The following is a 23,389-nucleotide window of genomic DNA, read 5'->3' on the forward strand; positions in this document are numbered from 1 at the left end:
TGTGCGTAGTTACCCCAAAAAGAACAATGAAGTAATAAGATGGAGGAAATATTTAAGCTGTAGGTTAAGAAAACTTTATGGAATTAAAAAGACTTCAGTTGCTGTAATGAAGTAGCACAAGTTGACCCAGAATGGTCAATTCCAAGATAAGTCATTGTAAAGTTTCTGAATTTCAGGTACTTTAATAACAGGGAGAAAATCAGGCTGATCTCATATTCACCCAATAACTACAGCAAATATTATAAGAACCCCGAGAAAGATAGTGAAAAGCAGCCCAAATTCACTTGAAATAAAAAGCTATAGGTCAGAGGTCAGAAAGCTTTTTTCTTGCAAGATTGGAAATATTTTAGGTTTAGTGGACCATATGGTCTCTGTGGCAACTATTCAACCATAGACAGTAAAGAAATGAATGGCTGTGGCTGTGTTTGAATAAAATTTTATTTACAAAATTAGCAGTGGGGCTGAGTTTATCGCAGAGTCTACTAACTTCTATACAAGACATGCTTGAAAAATTTTTCTAGGTAAAATTAAAAAAATAATGATAGATGTATTTATGCACGGTTTATAGTGGAAGATGATTGTGTAGGCATAGAAAATATTATCACATAAATAATGTATATATTTGTATTACACATATATGTATATATATAAATAAACTGACAGACCATTTCTGTTCCCTGTAACATCTCTTCCATAATTTGCATTTCTGTTGCATTTGTTTATCATTGTAGAATATGAAATGTATTTCCTCATATTTTAATGTAATTTTCTATCCTTTAATGCAAAAATCAACTAATTATTTTGAAAGCTCCTTGCAGGTAGAGAGTGTGTCTAACTCATTTTTGCATTTAATTGCAAATAATAGAATGCTACATTTTTTTCCCCTCAAATAGTGTATTATGTCTTTGGCTATCTCTTATGTAGTATATTAGATCCCTATCGAAGAAGAAAGTCTGATTCCAACCCCCATTCTAACATTTCCTCCTATTTCTGTGTGGAGATGTTGCTTACCCCTTCTGGCCTGGTTACCTATCCCTATGGAAGCATCAATAATGCCACTTTTTCAAGTTGTGGGAATGTTGGAAGGTTTTATTACTCAGTATTTATTCTGAACTCTGCAAAAGAAAAATGCAGAGTAAAGAGTTATTATTAACTAGGCTAATCACAAATTTAGCCTTTAATATGGTTAAGTTTCCATTTTCTTTGCTTTTTCTTTTTAATTACTTCATAAAAAACAAGACCAACTGGCTTTTGTTCCTTAGGAGCTGAATAAGAATACAAATAATGTAATACTATCAAAAATTTTCCTCTTAAATTTAAAGCATTGGATTCAGTAACACATGTTGAAAGTTGTGCAGCTTTTTCCCATTTAAAAATAAGTGTTTCCATGCTTCTTGCAATTTGTGGTAGATTTTAAAAGTCTTTGCTATTTTGTGTTTCACTTATACATGCACATTCTTGGAAAATGTCACTTTCTCAAATACTTTGTTCCGCTTTTCCTAATTTTGTTTCGATCTGTTAAATATCATGAATGAAAATAATAAAAGTCTTTGTAATGAAAATGGTATTAATGTTTAGAACTTTGAAACCATAAAAGCCATATTTCACATTGCTTTAAAGTGATGTTCATTGTTCTATATTTTTTAAAAAAATCCCTTATTTTGAAAACATTTTCCAGGTTAAGAATGGCTATGATTCTAATAAAATACACAAATGTGTAAAAAATAGATATGAGAGACAAAATTTAAATATTTTTGTTCGGGATTTATAAAAGTTGAGTTTTAGAATGGTAGTTAATATTGTGTTATTTGTGATTCTTGTTTTCCATCAGGCATACAAGATCCTTTTGTGTCCATCTAATACATCATTTTTAGGAGGTATTTAAATTTCAAAGGTACACTGTGAAGTTACCATCTTCTTTCCCTCATATGCTGTAATTTAAAAAAAAAAAAAAAGCTCACGTATTCAGCATCATACTTACTTAGTCTTCTCAAAAAGCCCGGAGTACCTAGCTCACTGTTCATCCTGTAGATGCTTAAAAACCCAGTTTGTGACCAAAAAAACCCAGATTGTTGATCCTGCCGTATAAAGATATAATTAGTTACATGAGAATGCATAAGTGTGTATACCTAAAAATCTTATTTAATTCCTGTTTTTTTTTTTTTTTTTTTTAACCTATTTGTGTTTTGGCTCCTTCTATTGGTTTATTTGACTAGGCCTCAGTGCATTCTTGCCTTTTTCTTTAAGTAGTAGTTGTTAGATCTGAAACAGACTGTAGGAAGGTTTCCCCATGTTTACAACATGTATAGTAGTATTAATCTGTAAAAAGATTCCAAAGTTATGGGTTGAGAATTCTCATGATCACTGAACCATATGATGTGGTTGTGTACATTTGGACAAATCTTTTAACTGGTTAACCTCAATTCATTAGGAACAAATTACTGATAGAACTTTCCTTAATTAAAGTAACTTTTGGGCCGGGCACGGTGGCTCACGCCTGTAATCCTAGCACTCTGGGAGGCCGAGGCGGGTGGATCGCTCGCGGTCAGGAGTTCGAGACCAGTCTGAGCAAGAGTGAGACCCCGTCTCTACCAAAAATAGAAAGAAATGATTTGGACAGCTAAAAATCTATATAGAAAAAAAAAAAAAATTAGCCGGGCATGGTGGCGCATGCCTGTAGTCCCAGCTACTCGGGAGGCTGAGGCAGTAGGATCACTTAAGCCCAGGAGTATGAGGTTGCTGTGAGCTAGGCTGACGCCACGGCACTCAACTCTAGCCCGGGCAACAAAGCGAGACTCTGTCTCAAAAAAAAAAAAAGAAAAAAGTAAAGTAACTTTTGATTAAAATTGCTTAATGCTCAGTAGCTTCCCTGTTTTATCATTTTGGAAACTGTCTTTATTGTCTCAATAAAATTGAGTTAGGGTTACCGAAAATGTTAGTGTGTTAGTGTGTTGCAGATTTTGAACAGTGGATGCTCATTTAGTTAGATTTGTTTTAGAATAGATTATATTGCTCAAATGTAAAAATATGTAAATAAAATTTGTTTTTACTTGATTATTTTCTATATATTACTTTAAGTAAGGAAATTAATTTGATAGATTAATACAGCATAAATAAATGAAACCATAAACTTAGTTACACTGCTGAAATTTAATCCTTTCTTTAAGATAGATTTTTAGGTTGAAAAAAACAACCTGATGTCATTTTTGAAGCAGTATAATGACAGAAGGACTTAAACTTTAATATGTATCTATTAAAAAACTTTTCTGGGCCTTTGGGATTACACTGGATCTAAAGATCATTGTGTGCAAGAGAGGGAGAAGATGTGTTAGCTATTGTGTAACGGATTGGGATAGATTTTGCATATTAAAACAACAGACATTTATTTTCTTATAGTTTCTGTGGGTCAGGATGTTAGGCACAATTTAACGAATCATTAGCTTAGGGTTTCTCAAGCTGCAGTCAAGGTGGCAGCAGGGTTGGGTTTTATTTAGAGGCTCACCTGGGGGAGAATCTACTTCTCAACTTCCTAGAGGCAATTTCTACAGGCTGGCTGTAGTTCCTTGGTGTGAGGCTTCCCCACATGACTGTTTACATAATCAGGCTACCAAAGACAATCTCCTAGTGATGGCCTTTGAAGAAGATGGGGACTAGCAAATGGAAGATGGCATGAGAAAGGCTTCCAAGGTGCAGGAAATGTATTTTTCTATCCATGTGGAGTCATAAGGGCATATTGACTTTATAAGAAGTTAACAAGGTGTACACTTTAGATTTGTACACTCATTGTTAGGTATGTTATACTTTCACATATCTTTAGTTAAATGTAATTATAAAGCATACTTTAATAAACAACTGTCAACGACTTTTAGATTTTTTGATGTATAATTTTCTTTTTAACATTTTTTTTTAATTTCAACATATTATGGGGGCACAAAAGTTTAGGATATGTATATTGCCCTTGCCCCACCCAAGTATGTATAATTTTCTATTTTGGAACTAATTCTTTTCTTTTTTGGAGACAGAATCTTGCTTTGTTGTCCCAGCTAGAGTGCAGTGGCATTATCATAGCTCACTGCAACCTCAGACTCCTGGGCTCAAACGATCCTGCTGCCTCAGGGTCCTGAGTAGCTGGGACTACAGGTGCACACCACCATGCCTGGCTAATTTTTCCATTTTTCTGTAGAGACAGGGGTCTCACTCTTGCTCAGGTCTGAAACTGCTGACCTCAAGGGATCCTTGCCTCGGCCTCCCAGAGTACTAGGACTACAGGTGTGAGCCACCATGCCCTACAGGGAACTAATTCTTTAATCAATATGACTTATTAACAAAAGTGAGTGATAGGTATATCTTGCCACTGCTTTAACCACAGATCGTTGGATAATACTTTTTAAAATAAGAGACCTTTAATACTGAAACAGGATCCTCATCTTTCGCCTCTCATAAAAGTCAAGTCATGGTGGATAACAGACTTAAACCTAAGGCATGAAAGTATAAGAATTCTAGAAGAAAATGTTGGAAAAACTCTTACAGACATTGGCCTAGGCAAAGAATTTATGAAGAAAACCCCAAAGGCAATCACAGCAACAAGAAAAATAAATAAATGGGATCTGAAATCTGTTGCACAGCCAAGGAAACTATCACAAGAGCAAACAGCCTGTAGAATGGGAGAAAATATTTTTATGCTACACATCTGATAAAGGGCTGGTAACTAGAATTGTATAGAACTCAGGAAAATCAGCAAGAAAAACTCAAACAACCCTATCAAAAAGTGGGGAAAGGACATGAACAGAAACTTTTTGAAAGAAGATAGACTAATGGCCAACAAACATGAAAAAATGCTCAGCATCTTTAATCATCAGGGAAATGCAAATCAAAACCACAATGAGATATCACTTAACTCCAGTGAGAATGGCCTCTATCAAAAATTCCCAAAACAAAAAATGTTGGCATAGATGCGGAGAGATAAGAACACTCATACACTGCTGGTGGGACTGCAAACTAGTACAACCTCTGTGGAAAGTAATATGGAGATATCTCAAAGAGCTACAAGTAGAACTACCATTTGATCCAGCAATCCCATTACTGGGCATCTACCCAAAGGAAAAAAAGACATTCTCTTAAAAAAGACACCTGCACTAGAATGTTTACAGCAGCAGAATTCACAATTGCAAAGATGTGGAAGCAACCCAAGTGCCCATCAATCCATGAATGGATTAATAAAATGTGGTATATGTATGCCATGGAGTTCTACTCAGCCACAAAAATCAGTGGTGACCTAGCACCTCTTGTATTATCCTGGCTAGAGCTGGAGCCCATTCTACTAAGTGAAGTATCAGAAGAATGGAAAAACAAGCACCACATCTACTCACCATCAAATTAGTATTAACTGATGAACACATATGTGGACATATAGTAGTAACATTCACTGGGTGTCGGGCAGGTGGGAGGTGTGAGGAGGGGATGGGTATATTCACACCTAATGAGTGAGGTGCACACCGTCTGAGGATGGACATGCTTGAAGCTTTGACTCGGATGGGGCAAAGGCAATATATGTAACCTAAACATTTGTATCCCTGTGATATGCTGTAATTAAAAAAAATAAAATAAGAGATCTGTGATTGCAATGGAATTTCAGCGTCATTTTTTTGGTAGTGGACAACCATACTGCATTTGGTATACTGATTAGCAAACTTATAATCATTAATAATATCAGGATACTACTTTATAATCTATAATGTATAGTGGCATGAGCCCCTTATACTTGGATTAACTTCTAGCACCAAGATACCACCTGCCTATATGGTGATAGAAGATACAAAGTACCCTAAAACAATTTTCCCCCCAGTTTTCTATTTAGAACCCTGACTATAGCTGGTTCCATCCTTTTCCTCTGTTTCCCAGTATTTTACATACTCTGTGGGATGCGATCCTCTGTAACTCCACATTGTGGGATGCAATTCCTCCTTCCATTTCTGTGTTCTCATCTAAGTGGTGCTCACATTTGCTTGCTCCGGAGTGCACTGTCTGTCTTATCTCCAACCTGATGTTCAGTTTCTAAGCTTTTTCTTCTATATCCTTGGATTCTACAGTGTATTAAAAACAAATTCCTCTGTATTTACAATCTGGCCTTCTTTCAAAAGACAATTATTTCCCAATAATAACTTCGTTCGTTTGGCTCTTGCATCCTCTGAACTTTTTTTTTAACGTACTATTTTTGGTTGTTGTCTTGTTTTACATAGTATTGGTATATATTTTGTAAAAATTGGCTTAAATTATATAACTGCCCTTTTTCTAGTGTTTATGTCACTATTAGTTGAAGTTAAGAATACATTCTGCCTGGGTGCGGTGGCTCATGCCTGTAAACCCAGCATTTTGATAAGCCAAGGTGGTAGGATTGCTTGAGGCCAGGAGTTCTAGACCAGCCTGGGCAACCCAGCGGGACCCTGTCTCTGAAAAAAAAAAAAAAAATTGTGTGTGGTGGCATGTATCTGTAGTCCTAACTACTTAGACAGCTAAGCCAGGAGGATCACTGGAGCCTGGGAGTTGGTTGTTGTAGTGAGCTGTGATCATGCCACTGCACTCCACCTTGGGTGACAGAGTGAGACCATGTCTCACAAAAATAAATTAATAAAGAAAGAATACATTCCATCTCTATATTCTTGGCCAGATATACCTTCTTGTTCTTCTCCTTACACTCATAGTTACTCTGCCTTTATCTATCTTGTGAAACAACATAACAGATTGTGACCCCTTACAGCTTTATATCAGTCATCAGAAGAAATCAGTACTTCCAGGTAATTTCTAATCCTTACCTTCTAATTTTAATGTGGCTCTATGAACGGTGTTGTATACCCTTTTATCCCCTGTACTTATCCTTTTTCCTTACTGTGTTTTGCTTTATGCATATTGCTTATGAGTCTCTAACTATTGATTTATTTTACTCATTTATGTGTTTGTATTTTGTGTTTAATAGGTGTCTTTACCTACTGGAATATGTTCAACCAGCAGAAGGATTTTGGCCTGTTTTGTTCATAGTGCCTGGAATAGAGTATACAACTAATATAAATTAATTGAATAATTTTTTTATTATCTCCAGAATAAGCTGGAATTAATGAATAAATTAATGAAAGCATAAAAGGCAATAGTTCCCTTCTACCATTCTGAGAATAAGACCCAATTTTAACTTTTAAAAATTCACTGTTTACATCCATATTGCTTGATGTAATTTCATCGCTGTTTATTTAACCATTGTAGTGAATTCTTCTTGTGATATATGAGGTGTTAGGGTACACTACCATCACTTACAATTCTGTCTTCCCAATATGGTTTATTTTCAGTGAGACTTTTTATTATCTTCATGTTACCTTCTCATTCTGTTGGTTTGTGTGCTAGTCGCATGTGTAGCTTTATACTGCTAAACTGTTGTCCAGGTGACTGTTCCATTTTATATTCCCACCAGCAGTGTGAGAGTGATTCTATTTCTCTTCATCTTTACCAGCATTTGTTGTCACTATTTTTAAATTTTTATCAATTTTCATAGGTGTATAGTAATTTCTCTTAGTGGTTTTGTGTATCTTTTATGGCTAATCATGAGTCTGTATAATCCCTTTCATGAAATAATCTGTGCTTATTTACTTTGTTAAGAGAAGGCAATGTCTGAGGTCAGTGTGACAGTATTTGATTATATAGATTATAATGAAGATGCAATCTCCTAGTTATTTTTCATTTATTTATTTATTTTTGAAACATTCTCTCAGTACAGTGGTGTCATCGTAGCTCACTGCAACCTCAATCTCCTGGGCTCAAGTGATCCTCCTGCCTCAGCCTCCTGAATAGCTGGCATTACAGGTGCATGCCACCATGCCCAGCTAATTTTTTCTATTCTTAGTAGAAGTGGGGCCTCATTCTTTCTTAGGCTGGTCTTGAACTCCTGAGCTCAAGTGATCTTCCTGCCTTGGCCTCCCAGAATGCTAGGATTGCAGGCGTGAGGCACCTCGTCCGGCCATTAATCTCCTAGTTATTTATTAATGGGAGAAAGGGTAAGAGATTGTTTGGAGAATAGGTTTATAGGTTTTCAGAATTTAACCTGAATTTTGGAATTAAGACCTGAATTTGAGACATACATGATATGGGAATTTAAAAACATTTTAGGTAAATGTAATTATTTTAGTTTGTCCAGTGTGTTCTAAAACTATAGATCCATTTAGATAAAAATGTTTAGTGATTCTTGCTGATGTTTGTCTTCTATATTTATAATATTTTTAATATTTTCCTTTTAAGAAATCTAGTTAAAATATTTTGTTTTATAGTTCATGGTTGCTTAATTTATACTTTTCATTTTTAATAAATGAAGCTTTTTTTGAAATTTGTTCTTTAAATAGTCAACTTTCTTCACTGAAATGAATTGACTGTGTAAATTCCATAGCTTTGGCTGTTGTAAGATATCAAAATGAGGACCTTTCCCTCCCTAATAAAATCTTAATAACTTCCTTTGTGGGTTTTGGTCAGATTTATAGCAGGTAACAGATTGTTCTGATAAAAATTTTCAACACACATGCTTACTAACTTAATATAAAACAAGTTACTTAGATAAAGAGAAGGTCTGTTAAGGAGAATTTACATTCATTTCTATTTTATATTTATCATGAAAAGTACAAAATACCTTTACTATTCATTTTAATATATATGTACGGAATTGTGCCTAGGCACAAATTAGAAGTTTTTAAACAACCATTTAGTAATAAAAATTGCATCATTCCTGTTTTTCCTATGTCCTTTGCTTGTAATAGATTCATTACATTCTAAACTTGTCTCTTAAAATTTCCTCTAGGTACTTTTCCCCCTTAAGCTGTTAGATTTATCTGTAACGTGAAGTCATAGCTCTGTGTTTAAATGTTAGACACATACCTTTAAAATTATTAGTTCATTAGAGTTCTGTAGAAATCAGATGAAAATTGTATTCCATAGACAACTTTTTTTGTGGAGTTATACACCATTTGTGTCTCGTATAATAGAGTAGAAAGGAAAAACTTGTTTCATGTCTATATATTTTAGTATAACACCTTATGGGGCATGCATACTGATTATTTTATGGAGGGATTTCTCATCAGCCTGTCCATGAGGAAAATTAAGGTTGTTTTGAGGTGTTCTCTGGAAATAGTCAAGGCTTTTCGAAAGAGAAAACAGAGAACAAAAGGATATGTTGGGCATGCACACAACTGTGTTATTGGCAGGAAGCATGGTGACTCCTTTGTGAATGTGTGAATTTGTGAAGAGTTATTTTAAAGAATTATGTTTCCCTATTAGTCATTGAATGGGAGGTTTTTTCCCATATATAAATACAGTTTTTAGTTCTGACAAATCATGTTCAGTTAATTATAAACTGAGCCTTCATAGTATTTGTTTTGTCTGTTTCTAATGATGGCTTTTTGCAGGAAGACTCTCAGTTGTGACATTGTATGGATGTGCCAGTGAAGTGATCAGAATTCCAGTATCTAGTGTCTTATAGCCATAATGAGGTCCTGATTGAAGGTGACAAGCTGTTTTTGCCCTCCTAGTTGGTTGGGCAAAATGTTAGATTTCATTCATTATTAAATCATTCCTTCTCAGCAGAGGACTAGATTAATTTGTAGGGAACATTAAGAATTTTTGCCTTGTGTCAATTTTAGAGATCGAAGTTCAGGATTTTGTAAGATTCTCCTCCACCTCCAGCTGTTCTGTTGTATATAGTTGGGTGAATACCACCATAATAATGATACATTTCCATCACTCTGAAAGTTTTTCATGCCTCTTGGCATTCTGTACTTTCCCTCTGTCCCTTTCCCCTGGCCACTACTAATCTTCTTCCTACTATTACACTTCTGCCATTTTTTTTTAGCTTTTCCTTCCTTCCTTCCTTCCTTCCTTCCTTCCTTCCTTCCTTCCTTCCTTCCTTTCCTTCCTTTCCTTCCTTTCCTTCCTTTCCTTCCTTTCCTTCCTTTCTTTCTATCCTTTTCTTTTCTTTCTTCCTTTTCTTTCCTTTGTTTTTTTTTTGAGACAGAGTCTCACTCTGTTGCCCAGGCTAGAGTGCCATGGCATCAGCCTAGCTCAGAGCAACCTCAAACTCCTGGGCTCAACTGATTCTTCTGCCTTAGCCTCCCAAGTAGCTAGGACTATAGGCGTGCGCCACCATGCCCAGCTAGTTTTTCCTATATATGTATTTTAGTTGTCCATATAATTTCTTTCTATTTTTAGTAGAGACAGGGTCTCGCTCTTACTCAGGCTGGTCTCGAACTTGTGAGCTCAAACAATCCATCCGCCTTGGCCTCCCAGAGTGCTAGGATTATAGGTGTGAGCCACTGTGCCCGGCTTATAGCCACTTTTTATGTGCTACATGCGTTGTTATTATTGAGTTATAACTAATTATTATTTTTATTTTGGACACAAACCTTTTGTCAGATATGTGTTTTGCAAATATTTCCTCACAATATGGTGCTTGGTTTTACATTTTATTATTTCTGTCTGTTAAAAAGTAAAAGTTGTAAATATTGATGAATTATATTTTGTCAGTTATACCTACTTTCATGCATTCTTTTTCCTCTTTAAGAAATAGGTTGCAAAGATTTTCCTCCTATATTTCGTTCTAGATATTGTATAGTTTTGGCTATTGTATTTTGAGACCTATTATCTGTTTTCAGTTAATTTTTGTATATAAGTTGGAGGCCATTTAATTTTTCTCATACACATATCTGGTTTTCTTTTAGCACTGTCTTTATCATTTAATTATATTAATAGTATACCTGTGATGAAAATCAATTGGCTGTACCAATGTGAGTTTATTTCTGGACTCTCTATTCTGTTTCCTGGATACATGTTTCTGTGCTTACACCAGTACCATACTGTCCTGATTATTGTAGCTTTATAAGTCTCTATGTATGTACTAGCATACCTTGGAGATATTACAGGTTCAGTTCTAGACCACTCCAATAATGCAAATATTGTAATAAACTAAGTCACGTGCAGTTTTTGGTTTCTCTTAGTGTCTATAAGAGGTATTGTTTACTATACTGTAGTCTGTTAAGTATGCAATAGCATTATGTCTAAAAAATACACATACCTTAATCAAAAATACTTTATTGCTAAAAATTGCTAATGATCATCTAAGCCTTCCATGAGTCATAATCTTTATGTTGGTTGACAATTTTTTCTTGATGTTTATGGGTGCTGACTGATTGGGGTGGTGGTTGCTGAAGGCTTGCATAGCTGTGGCAGTTTCTTAAAATAAGACAGTAATGAAGTTTGCTGCATTAGATGATTCTTCCTTTCATGAAAGATTTCTTTGTAGCATTCAATGCTGTTTGATAGCATTTTATTGACAGTAGAATGTCTTTCAAAATTGGAGTCAATTCCTCTCTAACTCTGCTACTGCTTTATCAATTAAGTTTATGGAATATTCTAAATCCCTTGTTGTCATTTCAACAATGTTCACAGCATCTTCACCATGAGTAGATTCCATCTCAGGAAGCCACTTTCTTTGCTCATCTTTAAGAAGCACCTCCTCATCTCTTCAAGTTTTATCATGACATTGTAGGAATTCAGTCACATCTTCAGACTCCATTTCTAGTTTTCTTGCTGTTTCCACCACATCTGAAGTTATTTCCTTCATTGAAGTCTTGAATTCCTCAAAGTCATCCATGAGAGTTCAGCTTCTTGCTGTCAAATGCTGTTAATGTTGATATTTTGACCTATTCCCACGATACATGAATGTTCTTAATGACATCTATAATGGTAAATCCTCTCCATAGGTTTTCATTTTTTTTTTGTTTTTGTTTTTATTCCTCCTCCCATAGATATGGACATAGGTTTTCAATTTACTTTGCCCAGATTCATCAGGGGAATCACTGTTTATGGCAGGTATAGGATTACAAAATGTATTTCTTAAATAATGAGAATTGAAGGTTGAAATTACTCGTTAATCCATAGACTTCTGAATAGGTTATTGTTTTAGCAGTCATGGAAACAGCATTAAGCTCCTTGTACATCTCCATCTGAGCTCTTGTGTGACTATATACATTGTAAGTGGGCAGTAACATTTTGAAAGGAATCTTTTTTTTCTGAGCAGTAGGTCTCAACACTGAGCTTAAAATATTCAGTAAACCATGTGTAAAGAGATGTACTGTCATCCAGCCTTTCTTGTTCCATTTATAGAGCAAGGGAGAGTAGATTTAGCATATTCCTTAAGGGCTCTAGGATTTTTGGAATGGTGAATGGGCATTGACTTCAACTAAAAGTTACTAGCTACATTAGCCCCTAACAAGACTGTCAGCCTGTCCTTTGAAGCCAGGTATTGACTTCTCTTCTCTAGCCATGAAAGTCCTAGATGGCAACTTCTTCTAATAAAAGGCTGTTTTCATCTACATTGAAAATCTGTTGTTTGGTGGAGCTACTTTCATTAATTATCTTAGCTACATCTTCTGGATAACTCGTTCCAACTTCTACATCAGCACTTGCTGCTTCACTTTGCACTTTTATGTTATAGAGACAGCTTCTTTCCTTAAACCTCATGAACTAATCTCTGCTAGCTTCCAGCTTTTCTTTTGTGCCTTCCTCACCTCTCTTAGCCTTCACAGAATTAGAGAGAGTTAGGTCCTTGCCCTGGAATAGGCATTGGCTTAAGAGAATGTTGTTGCTGGTTTGGTCTTCTATCGACTCCACTAAAACTTTCTCCTCATCACCAATAAAACTGTTATGCTTTCTTCTCTTCTGTGTGTTCACTTTTAATTCCTTTCAAGAATGTTTCTTTTGGCTGGGCGCGGTGGCTCACGCCTGTAATCTTAGCACTCTGGGAGGCTGAGGCGGGCGGATTGTTTGAGCTCAGGAGTTTGAGACCAGCCTGAGCAAGAGTGAGACCTCGTCTCTACTAAAAATAGAAAGAAATTATATGGACAGTTAAACATATATATAGAAAAAAATTAGCCGGGCATGGTGGCACATGCCTGTAGTCCCAGCTACTCGGGAGGCTGAGGCAGAAGGATTGCTTGAGTCCAGGAGTTTGAGGTTGCTGTGAGCTAGGCTGATGCCATGGCACTCGCTCTAGCCCGGGCAACAGAGTGAGACTCTGTCTCAAAAAAAAAAAAAAGAATGTTTCTTTTACATTCACAACTTGGCTGTTTGGCTAAAGAGGCCTAGCTTTTAGCCATTCTCTGCTTTTGATGTGCCTTCCTCATTAGGCTTAATTATTTCTAGTGTTTGATTTAAAGTGAGAGAATGGGCAATTCTTCCTTTCACTTAAACACTTAGAAGCCATTGTAGGGTTATTAATTGGTCTAATTTCAATATTGTTGTGTCTCAGGGAATAGGGACGCCTGAGGGGAGGGAGAGAGAGATATAGTGGGAGGAATGGCTGGTCAGTTGAGCAGTCAGAACACATACAACATTTGCCGAATAAGTTTGCTGTCTCATACAGGGATGGTTTGTGGCACCCCAAAACAATTACAATAGTAACATCAAAGAGCAGTAATCATAGACCACTATAACAGATATAATAATAGTGAAAAAGTTTGAAATATTGCAAGAATTACCAAAATGTGACAAACACTAAGCACATGCTGTTGAAAAAAAGGATGTGCCAACAGACTTGATGATCGCAGGTTGCCAGAAACCTTCAATTTGTAAAAATTATAATATGTGCTAAGCACAGTAATGCAAAGTACAAGAAATGAGATATGCTTGTATGTAAGAATCATGTTATGTAAATTTTTATAAAGATTTTAATATTAGCTTGTCGTCATTATCTTCAAAAATGCCTACTAGGATTTTGATTGTGATTATTAAACATGTTGATCTGTATGGGGAGACTTGAGAAGAACCCAATCCAAGAACATGGTATTTATTATTTATTTAGCTCTTTGATTTTTTTCATCTGCATTTTAAGGTTTTTAGCATACAAATATTGCATGTATTTTGACAGACTGACATAAAAATATGTAATATTTTCATGCAATTGTAAATAATTCTTTCAAGTTGTTTGTTTCTATGCAATAATATGATTGTATGTATAGACTTTGAATTCTGTAACCTTGGTAAATTCACTTAGTTCTAGTAGTTTTTTAAGAGATTCTTTGGGATTTTCTATATAGATAATGATATTAATAAGTTTTATCCATGAATAGATAATGTTATCTGTGATGGTTTTATTTCTGCCTTTACCTCTGTATCCTTTAAATTTCTTTATCTGTCCTTACTGCACTAGCTAATATAATGTTGAATAGGAGTGGTAAAAGCAGACGGAAAGTGACTTACGAGGAAAGCGTTTATTGTATCCGTAGATTTTTTTTTTTGATATAGTGCTAGGATTATAGGCATGAGCCACCCTGCTTGGCCTCTGGTAGATTTTTTATGATGTTTTTAACTGTCAGTGTAGAGAGTCTTTTAGGCAATAGTATTTACTTTCATTTATTTAGTTTTTTTTTTGTTTTCAGTGCATTCCTTCCTGTTGTATATTTAGTTTTTTAATTAAAAAAACTATTTTATTCTTTCTTGTGTGAATATATTACAAATCTTTCCTTAAATTTATTCCAAGATACTCAGTGTTTTTGATTTTTAATGCTACTTTATATGATATTATTTTAAAATTTCACTTTCTAATTATTTGTTTTTAATTTACAAAAACATAGGTGATGTTTGCATATTAACCTTGTATCTAGTGACCTTGTTAAATCCACATATAAATTCTAATTGTCTTTATTGTGGGTTTATTTGTATGTGTGTGTGTATATATATATACACACTTATAGATTTGTATCATTGAATTTTATACCTAATACCATCAGGTTTTCAGCAAATAATGACAGCTTTATTTCTTCCTTGTAGTAATTACTTTTCTTGACTTATTCACAGGTTCTTCCATATTCTATTGAATAGAAGTATTGACAATAAATATTCTTGTCTAGTTCCTGATTTTTGAGTTGGACCTTTCCATATTTTACAAATGTTTGCTAGTTTTTATTTGTTAGTTTTCAGGTTGGTACCCTTTGTCTGATTAGGGAAATGTTATGATGAATGGGTTTAAAATTTATCAAATGTTTTTCTACATCTGTTGACATGATATCATTTTTCTTTCTTTTTTTTGGTCTTCTGGTGCTGGAAATCATTTGTCTTTTTTCCCCCTGAATTTTGCATTCCTAAAATAAATTGATATAAAATAAGGGATGTATTGTGATGATCTTTTTTGGTAAAGTTTGAATCAATTTACTAATGTCATATTAATACGGAGTTTGAATATTATGTTAATAAGAAAATGTAGGCTGAGCGCGGTAGCTCACGCCTGAATCCTAGCACTCTGGGAGGCCGAGGTGGGTGGATTGTTTGAGCTCAGGATTTCGAGACCAGCCTGAGCAAGAGCAAGACCCCGTCTCTACTAAAAATGGAAAGAAATTATATGGACATCTAAAAATGTATATAATATATAGAAAAAATTAGCCGGGCATGGTGATGCATGCCTGTAGTCCCAGCTACTCGGGAGGCTGAGGCAGGAGTATCACTTCAGCCCAGGAGTTTGAGGTTGCTGTGAGCTAGGCTGGCGCCACGGCACTGTAGCCCAGGCAACAAAGTAAGACTCTGTCTCAAAAAAAAAAAAAAAAAAAAAAGGAAGTGTAAAGGTTAATGGCTTTTCCCCTTTTAAAAAATAATGTTTTTCTTTTTTCTTTCTTTTAGCACAAGCCCACCTTACTGTTGTGTGGATTTATATTCACTTCGTACTGGGGAGATGGTCAAGTCCATTCAGTTTAAGACATCTATTTATGATCTCCACTGCAACAAACGGTAAGCATTTTTTCATACTTCTGGTGTAATAAGGTAACAAGAGACGTGCTCTCCTGGGCATGGAGAGTTCTTCCAATATCATTGACTAACTTAGCTTTATTAAAAAAAAAAATTCAAGAAAACACCTTCTAAATTCTTTCTAGTGAAATAGCTCTAAGATTTCTTAATATATTCAAACTTCCAGTCTTGACCCATTAGGAAATTGTAAATTTAGTATACTGGAACATAACCAGCATTTGTAAAACAAAATGGAAAAGAATAGAAAGTATCTGAGCAAACATAGAAAGATTAAGTATTGTTTTGAGAAAGCCTTGGATATATATAACATAGCTTTTTTAATATGTATAATGTGTATGCTTTATATGTGTTTACTGGTTTATGATGTGAAATATTATTTTGCTATGAGTACTCACCAAAACTTTTGAAAAGCATGTTTCTGAACTGCTAAAAAATGCTTTAAAATATTTTTTATTCCTTCACAATGGAGCTAAAATAGGGACCAAAATTAATTTTTTTTTTTTTGATTTTTTTTTTTTTTTTGAGACAGAGTCTCACTTTGTTGCCCAGGCTAGAGTGCCGTGGCATCAGCGTAGCTCACAGCAACCTCCTGGGCTGAAGTGATCCTTCTGCCTCAGCCTCCTGAGTAGCTGGGACTACAGGCATGCGCCACCATGCCCGACTAATTTTTTCTATATATATTTTTAGTTGTCCAGATAATTTCTTTCTATTTTTTTTTTAGTAGAGACAGGGTCTCGCTCTTGCTTAGGCTGGTCTTGAACTCCTGAGCTCAAATGATCCACCTGCCTGGGCCTCCCAGAGTGCTAGGATTACAGGTGTGAGCCACTGCGTCCGGCCTAGAATGATTTTTATCCTTTAAAATTTATTTTGTTTAATTGCTGGAAAAATATTCAGATCAAGGTTGAACATCTACCTGACCTCAAATTATGACAAAGTAACTACAGAACATTGTAGGAGAAAGGAACCATAGGAATCTTCTACTATTTAGCACTTTCCTTTTATATTTAAGCAAACCGAATTCCTAGGTTGGTAAATTATCTTGATTATTAGCTCTTAGATACAAAGTATAAATCTTCCATGTCATCAAAATGCAGACACCTGGACCAGAAAATGAAATATTTTATCTAATTTCAACAAATTTAAATGAATTGAATTAAATTAATTGTTAGGCTGAGTCAGGAGGATTGCTTGAGCCCAAGAGTTTGAGGTTACAGTGAACTATGACAACACCACTGCATTCTAGCCCAGGCAAGAGAGTAAGACCCTGTCTGAAAAAGAAAGAAAGAAAGAAAGAAAAAACGTAAATGTACTAGCAATCAGAAGAACAACAAAAAACTCTTCCTCTTATTTGTTTAAACTGTTCAGTTTTTAATTAAGAAATCAAAACTATAATTGTATATCATCCAAAAATTAATAGCAAAATATAGTAGCTTTAGGTACTTCATAAAAATATTTATGGTTCCCCACAGATAAATACAGTCACCTCTATCTGAATTGCTTCTCATTTTCTAAAAAGCCTGAGATCAATAACTGGAACATACAATATCACCTGTAGCCCATACTTAATTCATAACTACGCAGGAGTGAATATTGCAACTTGAAATTCAAATTTGAGGCCAGCAGACCTTGCAAAAGGTGACATGGCAGAGAGTGTGGAAGAAAGGAGAATATGGTGAGAATTCATTGATGGAGAAGGGACGTAGGTAAACTGTGGTTTAGTCCCAGAAGCATAAGGTCAGAGAATCATTAGAGACCTCGGTAATTGAAAGTACTAATGAGTCAACAGGGCTTGGACACATTTGCAGGAACAGACATAGCCTTGAAAATTCCTTCTGGTGATGTGGCAGGCATTTTAAAGGGGAATGTGTCTCCAAATAATGTAATAAAGAGAAGGTATGAAGTGAGCCTTACTCAAACAATGCAGCAACACTAATTCAGGAGATTTACCCCTCCCTTACCTTAACCCCCTAAAAGGCACCATGTCTACCATTAGCAGTTATTGTGTGCCTGCCCCATCATTGTGCAGTAGACCTTTAAACAATGTGAGGGTTAGGGTGCTACCCCCTGTGCAATCAAAAATCCACATACAACTTTATTGGAGCCTTACTGATAATATAAAATAGTTGATCAGCACACATTTTTATGTTATATGTATTATATACTCTATTCTTACAATTAAGTAAATTAGAGGAAAGAAAATGTTATTAAGAAAGTCATAAAGAAGAGAAAATATACTTTCTATTCATTAAGCAGAAGTGGATCATCATAAAGGTCTTCATCCTCGTCTTCACATTGAGGAGGAGGAGGAAGAAAATGAGTTGGTCTTGCTGTTTAGAGATGGCAGAGTGGAAGAAATCCACGTATAAGTGGACCTGCACAATAAAGAAAACCTGCGTTATTCAAAGATCAACTGTATTTTTGCTGGTGGGGAGGGGGTCAGATAACTTGGCTTTTTAACTAACAGTCTTCAGATCGAGAGGAACTTGAGGAGCTGTATTTAACGAATTGTACCCATGGCTCTTAATCTGCACCTGGACCTGATTTAGATGATGAGATGATGAGATTCCATGATGTTGTTATAAAGGGATGAGGTTTTGGGGATTTTGAGAGAGAGTATGTATTTTTTTTTTATTTTGGAGGAATGTCAATATTTTAATAATTCAAGTAAAATTTAAACAAAGCAACTGTGGAGGATTTAAAATGTTCTTAGATTCTTTGACACTTTTCCCTTCAAACAGCCGAATTTAATTTCTTCAACCTTGAGTATGAGTCGGACTTAATGATTTAAACTTGTAATGACTAGAATAAAGTGGAAGTGCTGAGCAACTTGAGAGACTAGGTCATAAAGAGCAAGAAATCTTTCTCTTTGCTTTATTATTTGGATTAAGTTGTAGATATTAAGAAAGTGGATATAATATCAGAAGAATCAGTTGTAGATATCATATAGTCTGGCATAGTGGCATAATTTGAATTAAAAATGTGAGGAGTAAAGAAAATGGGAACATGCTATAGATGGGAGTCAAATAATGATAGATGATCAAGCCAATAGTAACAACCTAAAAGGGAAAGAAATCTTCCCCCACGTAAAAGCAAAAAAACAATCTATATCATGAAGGGGAGTTGAGACCAAATATATTAATCATGTTAATAAATATAAGTAGGCTGGGCTCAGTGTCTCATGCCTGTAATCCTAGCACTCTGGGAGGCTGAGGTGGTAGGATCACTTGAGGCCAGAAGTTCAAGACCAGCCTGAGCAATGCAGGAAGACCCCGTCTCTACAAAAAAAATCTAAAATTAGCTGGGCATGGTGGCACATGCCTGTAGTTCCAGTTACTTGGGAGGCTGAGGCAGAAAGATTGCTTGAGCCCAAGAATGTGAGATTGCTGTGAGCTATGATGACATTACTGTGCTCCAGCCTGGGGGACAGAGCAAGACATTGTCTCTTATGAAAAGAAAAATTCAATTAATTTTGTTTATGTAAGGGTATTTAGGTTTTAAAATTTCTTCTCGTAGTAGGTTTGATAAGTTGCATCTTCTAGACATTTGTTCATTACGTTGTCTAATTTATTGGAATTATTTGTAATATTATAAATTTAATAACTATAGAATAGTGATATAGGAATTCTCTCTTTTTTTCTTGATCAGTCTACTTAGAGATCTAGTTTTGCTTCTAGCTGTAGGATTATTTTTTTAGGAATGGGTTGAGAAACATGCTGATTGTCAAGTTTAGCAAGTTTCTTTTCTAGTTTGCTGACAGATTTTTTTTTTTAATGGTCATTGAATTTAGTAAAGTCAATATGACGATGACTGTGTATTTCCTTTTCAATCTGATACAAAAGTAAATTGTATTGGGTGGTTTCCCAGTGTTAAACCTTTCTTGCATCATGGGATAAACCCCAGGAGTGATTATTTACAATCCTTTTTGTCTGTTCCTGGATTTGATTTTTGTGTATATGTTCATGAGGGAGGTTCATCTGTAATTTTCTTCTTTTTGTTACGCTTTGTCTGGTTTTTGTTTCATAAAACACTAGGAAAGGGTTCCTTCCTTGGTACTTTCTATACTCATTTACATAGGATTGTTATATCTTCCTTCCTTGTATCTTTTTTTTTTTGAGACAGTCTCTCTCTGTTCCCCGGGCTAGAGTGCCATGGTGTCAGCCTAGCTCACAGCAACCTCAAACTCCTGGGCTCAAGCAATCCTCCTGCCTCAGCTGCCCAAGTAGCTGGGACTATAGGCATGCACCACCATGCCCGGCTAATCTTTCTATATATTTTTAGTTATCCAGATAATTTCTTTCTATTTTTTAGTAGAGACGGGGTCTCGCTCTTGCTCAGGCTGGTCTTGAACTCCTGACCTTGAGCAATCCTCCTGCCTTGGCTTCCCAGAGTGCTAGGATTATAGGCCACTTCCTTGTATCTTTTGAGCTTCTGTTATTAGGTGCATGTACATTTATGATTATTATGTTTTCTTGCCGTGTGACCCTTTATAAACCAACCTTCATCACTATTGATACTCTTTTTCTTAATATTTGTTTTATCTGATGATAATATATCCACTTCTGTGCTTTTGGTTACTATTTGCATGTTATGTATTTTTCTATTTTTCAGTTTTAAGGTAGTTATGTCTTTTAATTTGTTGGTCTAGGCATAACATACTTGCATCAGTATCTAATCTGTCTCCTATTTTTAAATGTTTATAAAAGAAATTATGAGCAGAAAAGACAATATTGTGTGTGTATATGTGCATGTATACATACACATACACACATACCATATATACTACCTGTTTGGTTCCATTGACTCTTAACAGTGGTGCATATTTTCTTTTTTGTGTGTTTCTTTACTTGATATTTTATGTCAAACACTGTGTGTAAAGGAACAGTATAGACCATGGTAATCTATATTTATTAATACATACGGAAATGCCTTTCTTCTGTCAGGCTGTTAAGAGAGTGTTGAGTTGATCTGGTCTGTAGATGAGGTGGTTTGGGGATCCATTGTAGTAATAGAACAGAAATGGAATTTCCTAGTTTCCTACTGAGTCGTTCTGAAATTTCATATTATCTTCCTTATAAGGTCATTATCTCTATATTTTTATATATACAATGTACGCATATACCTGAATAGTAAATATTACTTAATAATAACAAACAACCCAGTAAAAAAGGAGAAACAATTTTAACATGCCTAGCTGAAAAAAATCACAAGGATGCAACAGTAATCACTTGTTAGAATTATTCTGTATCAGCAAATGAAATTGTTCTAACAAATGAACAAAATTAAGCATGCATATTAAATACATTTTTCTTTTTTTCTCACCCATTATTAGTATCTGTTGCTCAGAGTTACGTGCCTCCAATTTTGAAAAATAATCTATTAGTGTGTTAAATATTTAGTAACAATCCTAATCTTTGATTTTTTGAAGTAAGTATTAAACTTGAATATTTATAGTAATATCCTGCAAGGAGTAGTATAATATTAAGTAGTATTTCCGGATGTATTTTAGGAATTTCACATTAAAAATGCTTATAAATAAATTATTTTCATAATTATAAATCTTGGACATTAAGAAAAATATTGTTTATATTTTAATATATTGAATCAATCAGAAATGATATATTTACACTGAATAACAGTTGTCCTAGATTTTTGTGTGCATGTGTGTTGGGGAAATTCAGCAGTCATTTAAAATAATAGATTACATAAATCCATTTTATGTTTAATGTCATAACTGAAACATCACTGGAAAAACATTTTTAGTAAGTAGCCAATTTATTAACCTTTGCCTATTTTTAATTGTTTGAGATGGGATCTTGCTGTGTTGCCCATACTGGTCTTGAACTCCTGGGTCCAAGTTATCCTCTTGCCTTAGCCTCCCGATTAGCTGGGATTACAGGCATGTGTCACTGCACCTGGCTTGATCTTATCATTCTTAATGTAAATTTATCTGATTCAAAATGAATGAAAACAAAACCTTAGTAAGAGAAAACATTTTTTGATGTGGTAGTTTGTACTTCACTCACTTTTCTTCTAGTTATCTCTATCTTGCTTATATACAGGATTTTGTGGATTACATTTTCTTTAAGAGACAAATGTTTCATGCCTAAAAATTATAAGAAATGTTTAATTTTTAAATTGCATTAGTAGATACTTGTTTTCAACTAGGTGCTTTAACTTATTTATGATTTCATTTATAGAATTTCATATTCACTTCTTTTTTCTGTTTTTGTTTTTTTCCTCTAATTTTAGGATCCTCGTGGTAGTCTTGCAGGAGAAAATTGCTGCCTTTGATAGCTGTACTTTCACAAAAAAATTCTTTGTTACAAGTATGTACCAAATTGTTTTATTTCTTATCATATGCATTTGAGTTTATAATACTTACTTGATATAGTCAGAAAATTAATTGTAATCATATCAACAGTATTTCATGGGTTTTCAATTATGATAATGTCCTCCTTCAGTTATTTAATTGTATAATATGTATTATCAAGTTTCCAACACATTTTTTCGTATTACTGAGCAAGCTTTGTTCTATGTTGCCGCAGTTACTGCTTATATACTCTTCCTGAGTAGTTGTGATTAATTTAGTTTCATGTAGCTATTTTATACTTTCAAAGTTGTTGTTAAACTACTTAATTAACATACCTTATTTGAGGAGGTCCCTAGATTATCCTATATGAAGGATTTGAAACTCAGAGAAATATGTCAGTCTCTCTTTCTTTCCCACCTTCTTTCCCTCACCCTTTTACTTCTATTATCCAAACGGGCAGAAATAAGCGTAGAATCTGGATCTAAACTGTGTGCTCACATACAGAGAATTAACACATTTTACATAGAGAGGGAAGGAGAGAGACTGATTTTAAAAAATTAGCTTGTGCAGTTATAGAGGCTGGCAAGTCTGATATTTGCAGAGCAGGCTGGCAAGGGTGGAATTTCTGGCAGGAGTCAATGTTGCAGTTTTGAGCCCAAAGTTGTGTGGAGGCAGAATTTTTCCTCACTGTAGTTCAGTAAAACAGCTGTAGCTGAGTTTTTCTTTTTTCTTCCCTCCACTCACCTCTTTGAGACAGTTTTGCTCTCTCACCGGGGCTAGAGTGCAGTGGCATCTCATAGCTCATCGTAACTTCAAACTCCTGGACTCAAGTGACCCTCCTGCCTCAGCCTCCCAAGTACCTGGGACTACAGGCACATGCCACCATGCCCTGTTAATATTTCTGTTTTTTATAGAGACAGGGTCTCGCTCAGGCTGGTCTCAAACTCCTGGCCTCTAGCGATCCTCCCACTGCAGCCTCCCAGAGCACTAGGTTTACAGGCATGAGCCACCACACTTGGCCTAGCTGAGTTTTTCCAGAGAGTCTGGTACGTGTATGGTGCAGAGATAGTTTAATAGATCTCAGTTTTAGTATGACCAGGTAATCCCAAGTATGTTTCTTGTATCTTCTGAAATATCACATCTATTTACACAGATGTTTACTGAACATCTAGTGTGTGTCAAGCACTGGGTAGTGGAGCTCATGTTCTTGATACAATTAATATAGTATATACTATATGTAATTATATACATCATATACTG

General features: G+C 35.1%; 1 protein-coding gene across 14 annotated transcripts in view; it reads left to right on the plus strand.

The window, feature by feature from the left end:
• Positions 1-23,389, plus strand: part of BCAS3 (BCAS3 microtubule associated cell migration factor) — a 553,048-nt gene that overhangs the window by 105,100 nt on the left and 424,559 nt on the right. For all 14 annotated transcript variants that reach the window (XR_006728831.1, XR_006728832.1, XR_006728830.1 and 11 more), the window contains exons 8-9: positions 15,694-15,801; positions 22,069-22,145. Coding sequence is in view for 11 of the 14 variants with exons in the window: in XM_045525584.1 (XP_045381540.1) it covers positions 15,694-15,801; positions 22,069-22,145 (185 nt within the window). In the remaining 3 variants the exon portion in view is untranslated. The remainder of the gene's footprint in view (positions 1-15,693; positions 15,802-22,068; positions 22,146-23,389) is intronic.

Source organism: Lemur catta, chromosome 15 (assembly GCF_020740605.2).
Source record: "Lemur catta isolate mLemCat1 chromosome 15, mLemCat1.pri, whole genome shotgun sequence".
NCBI classification, from domain to species: Eukaryota; Metazoa; Chordata; class Mammalia; order Primates; family Lemuridae; genus Lemur; species Lemur catta.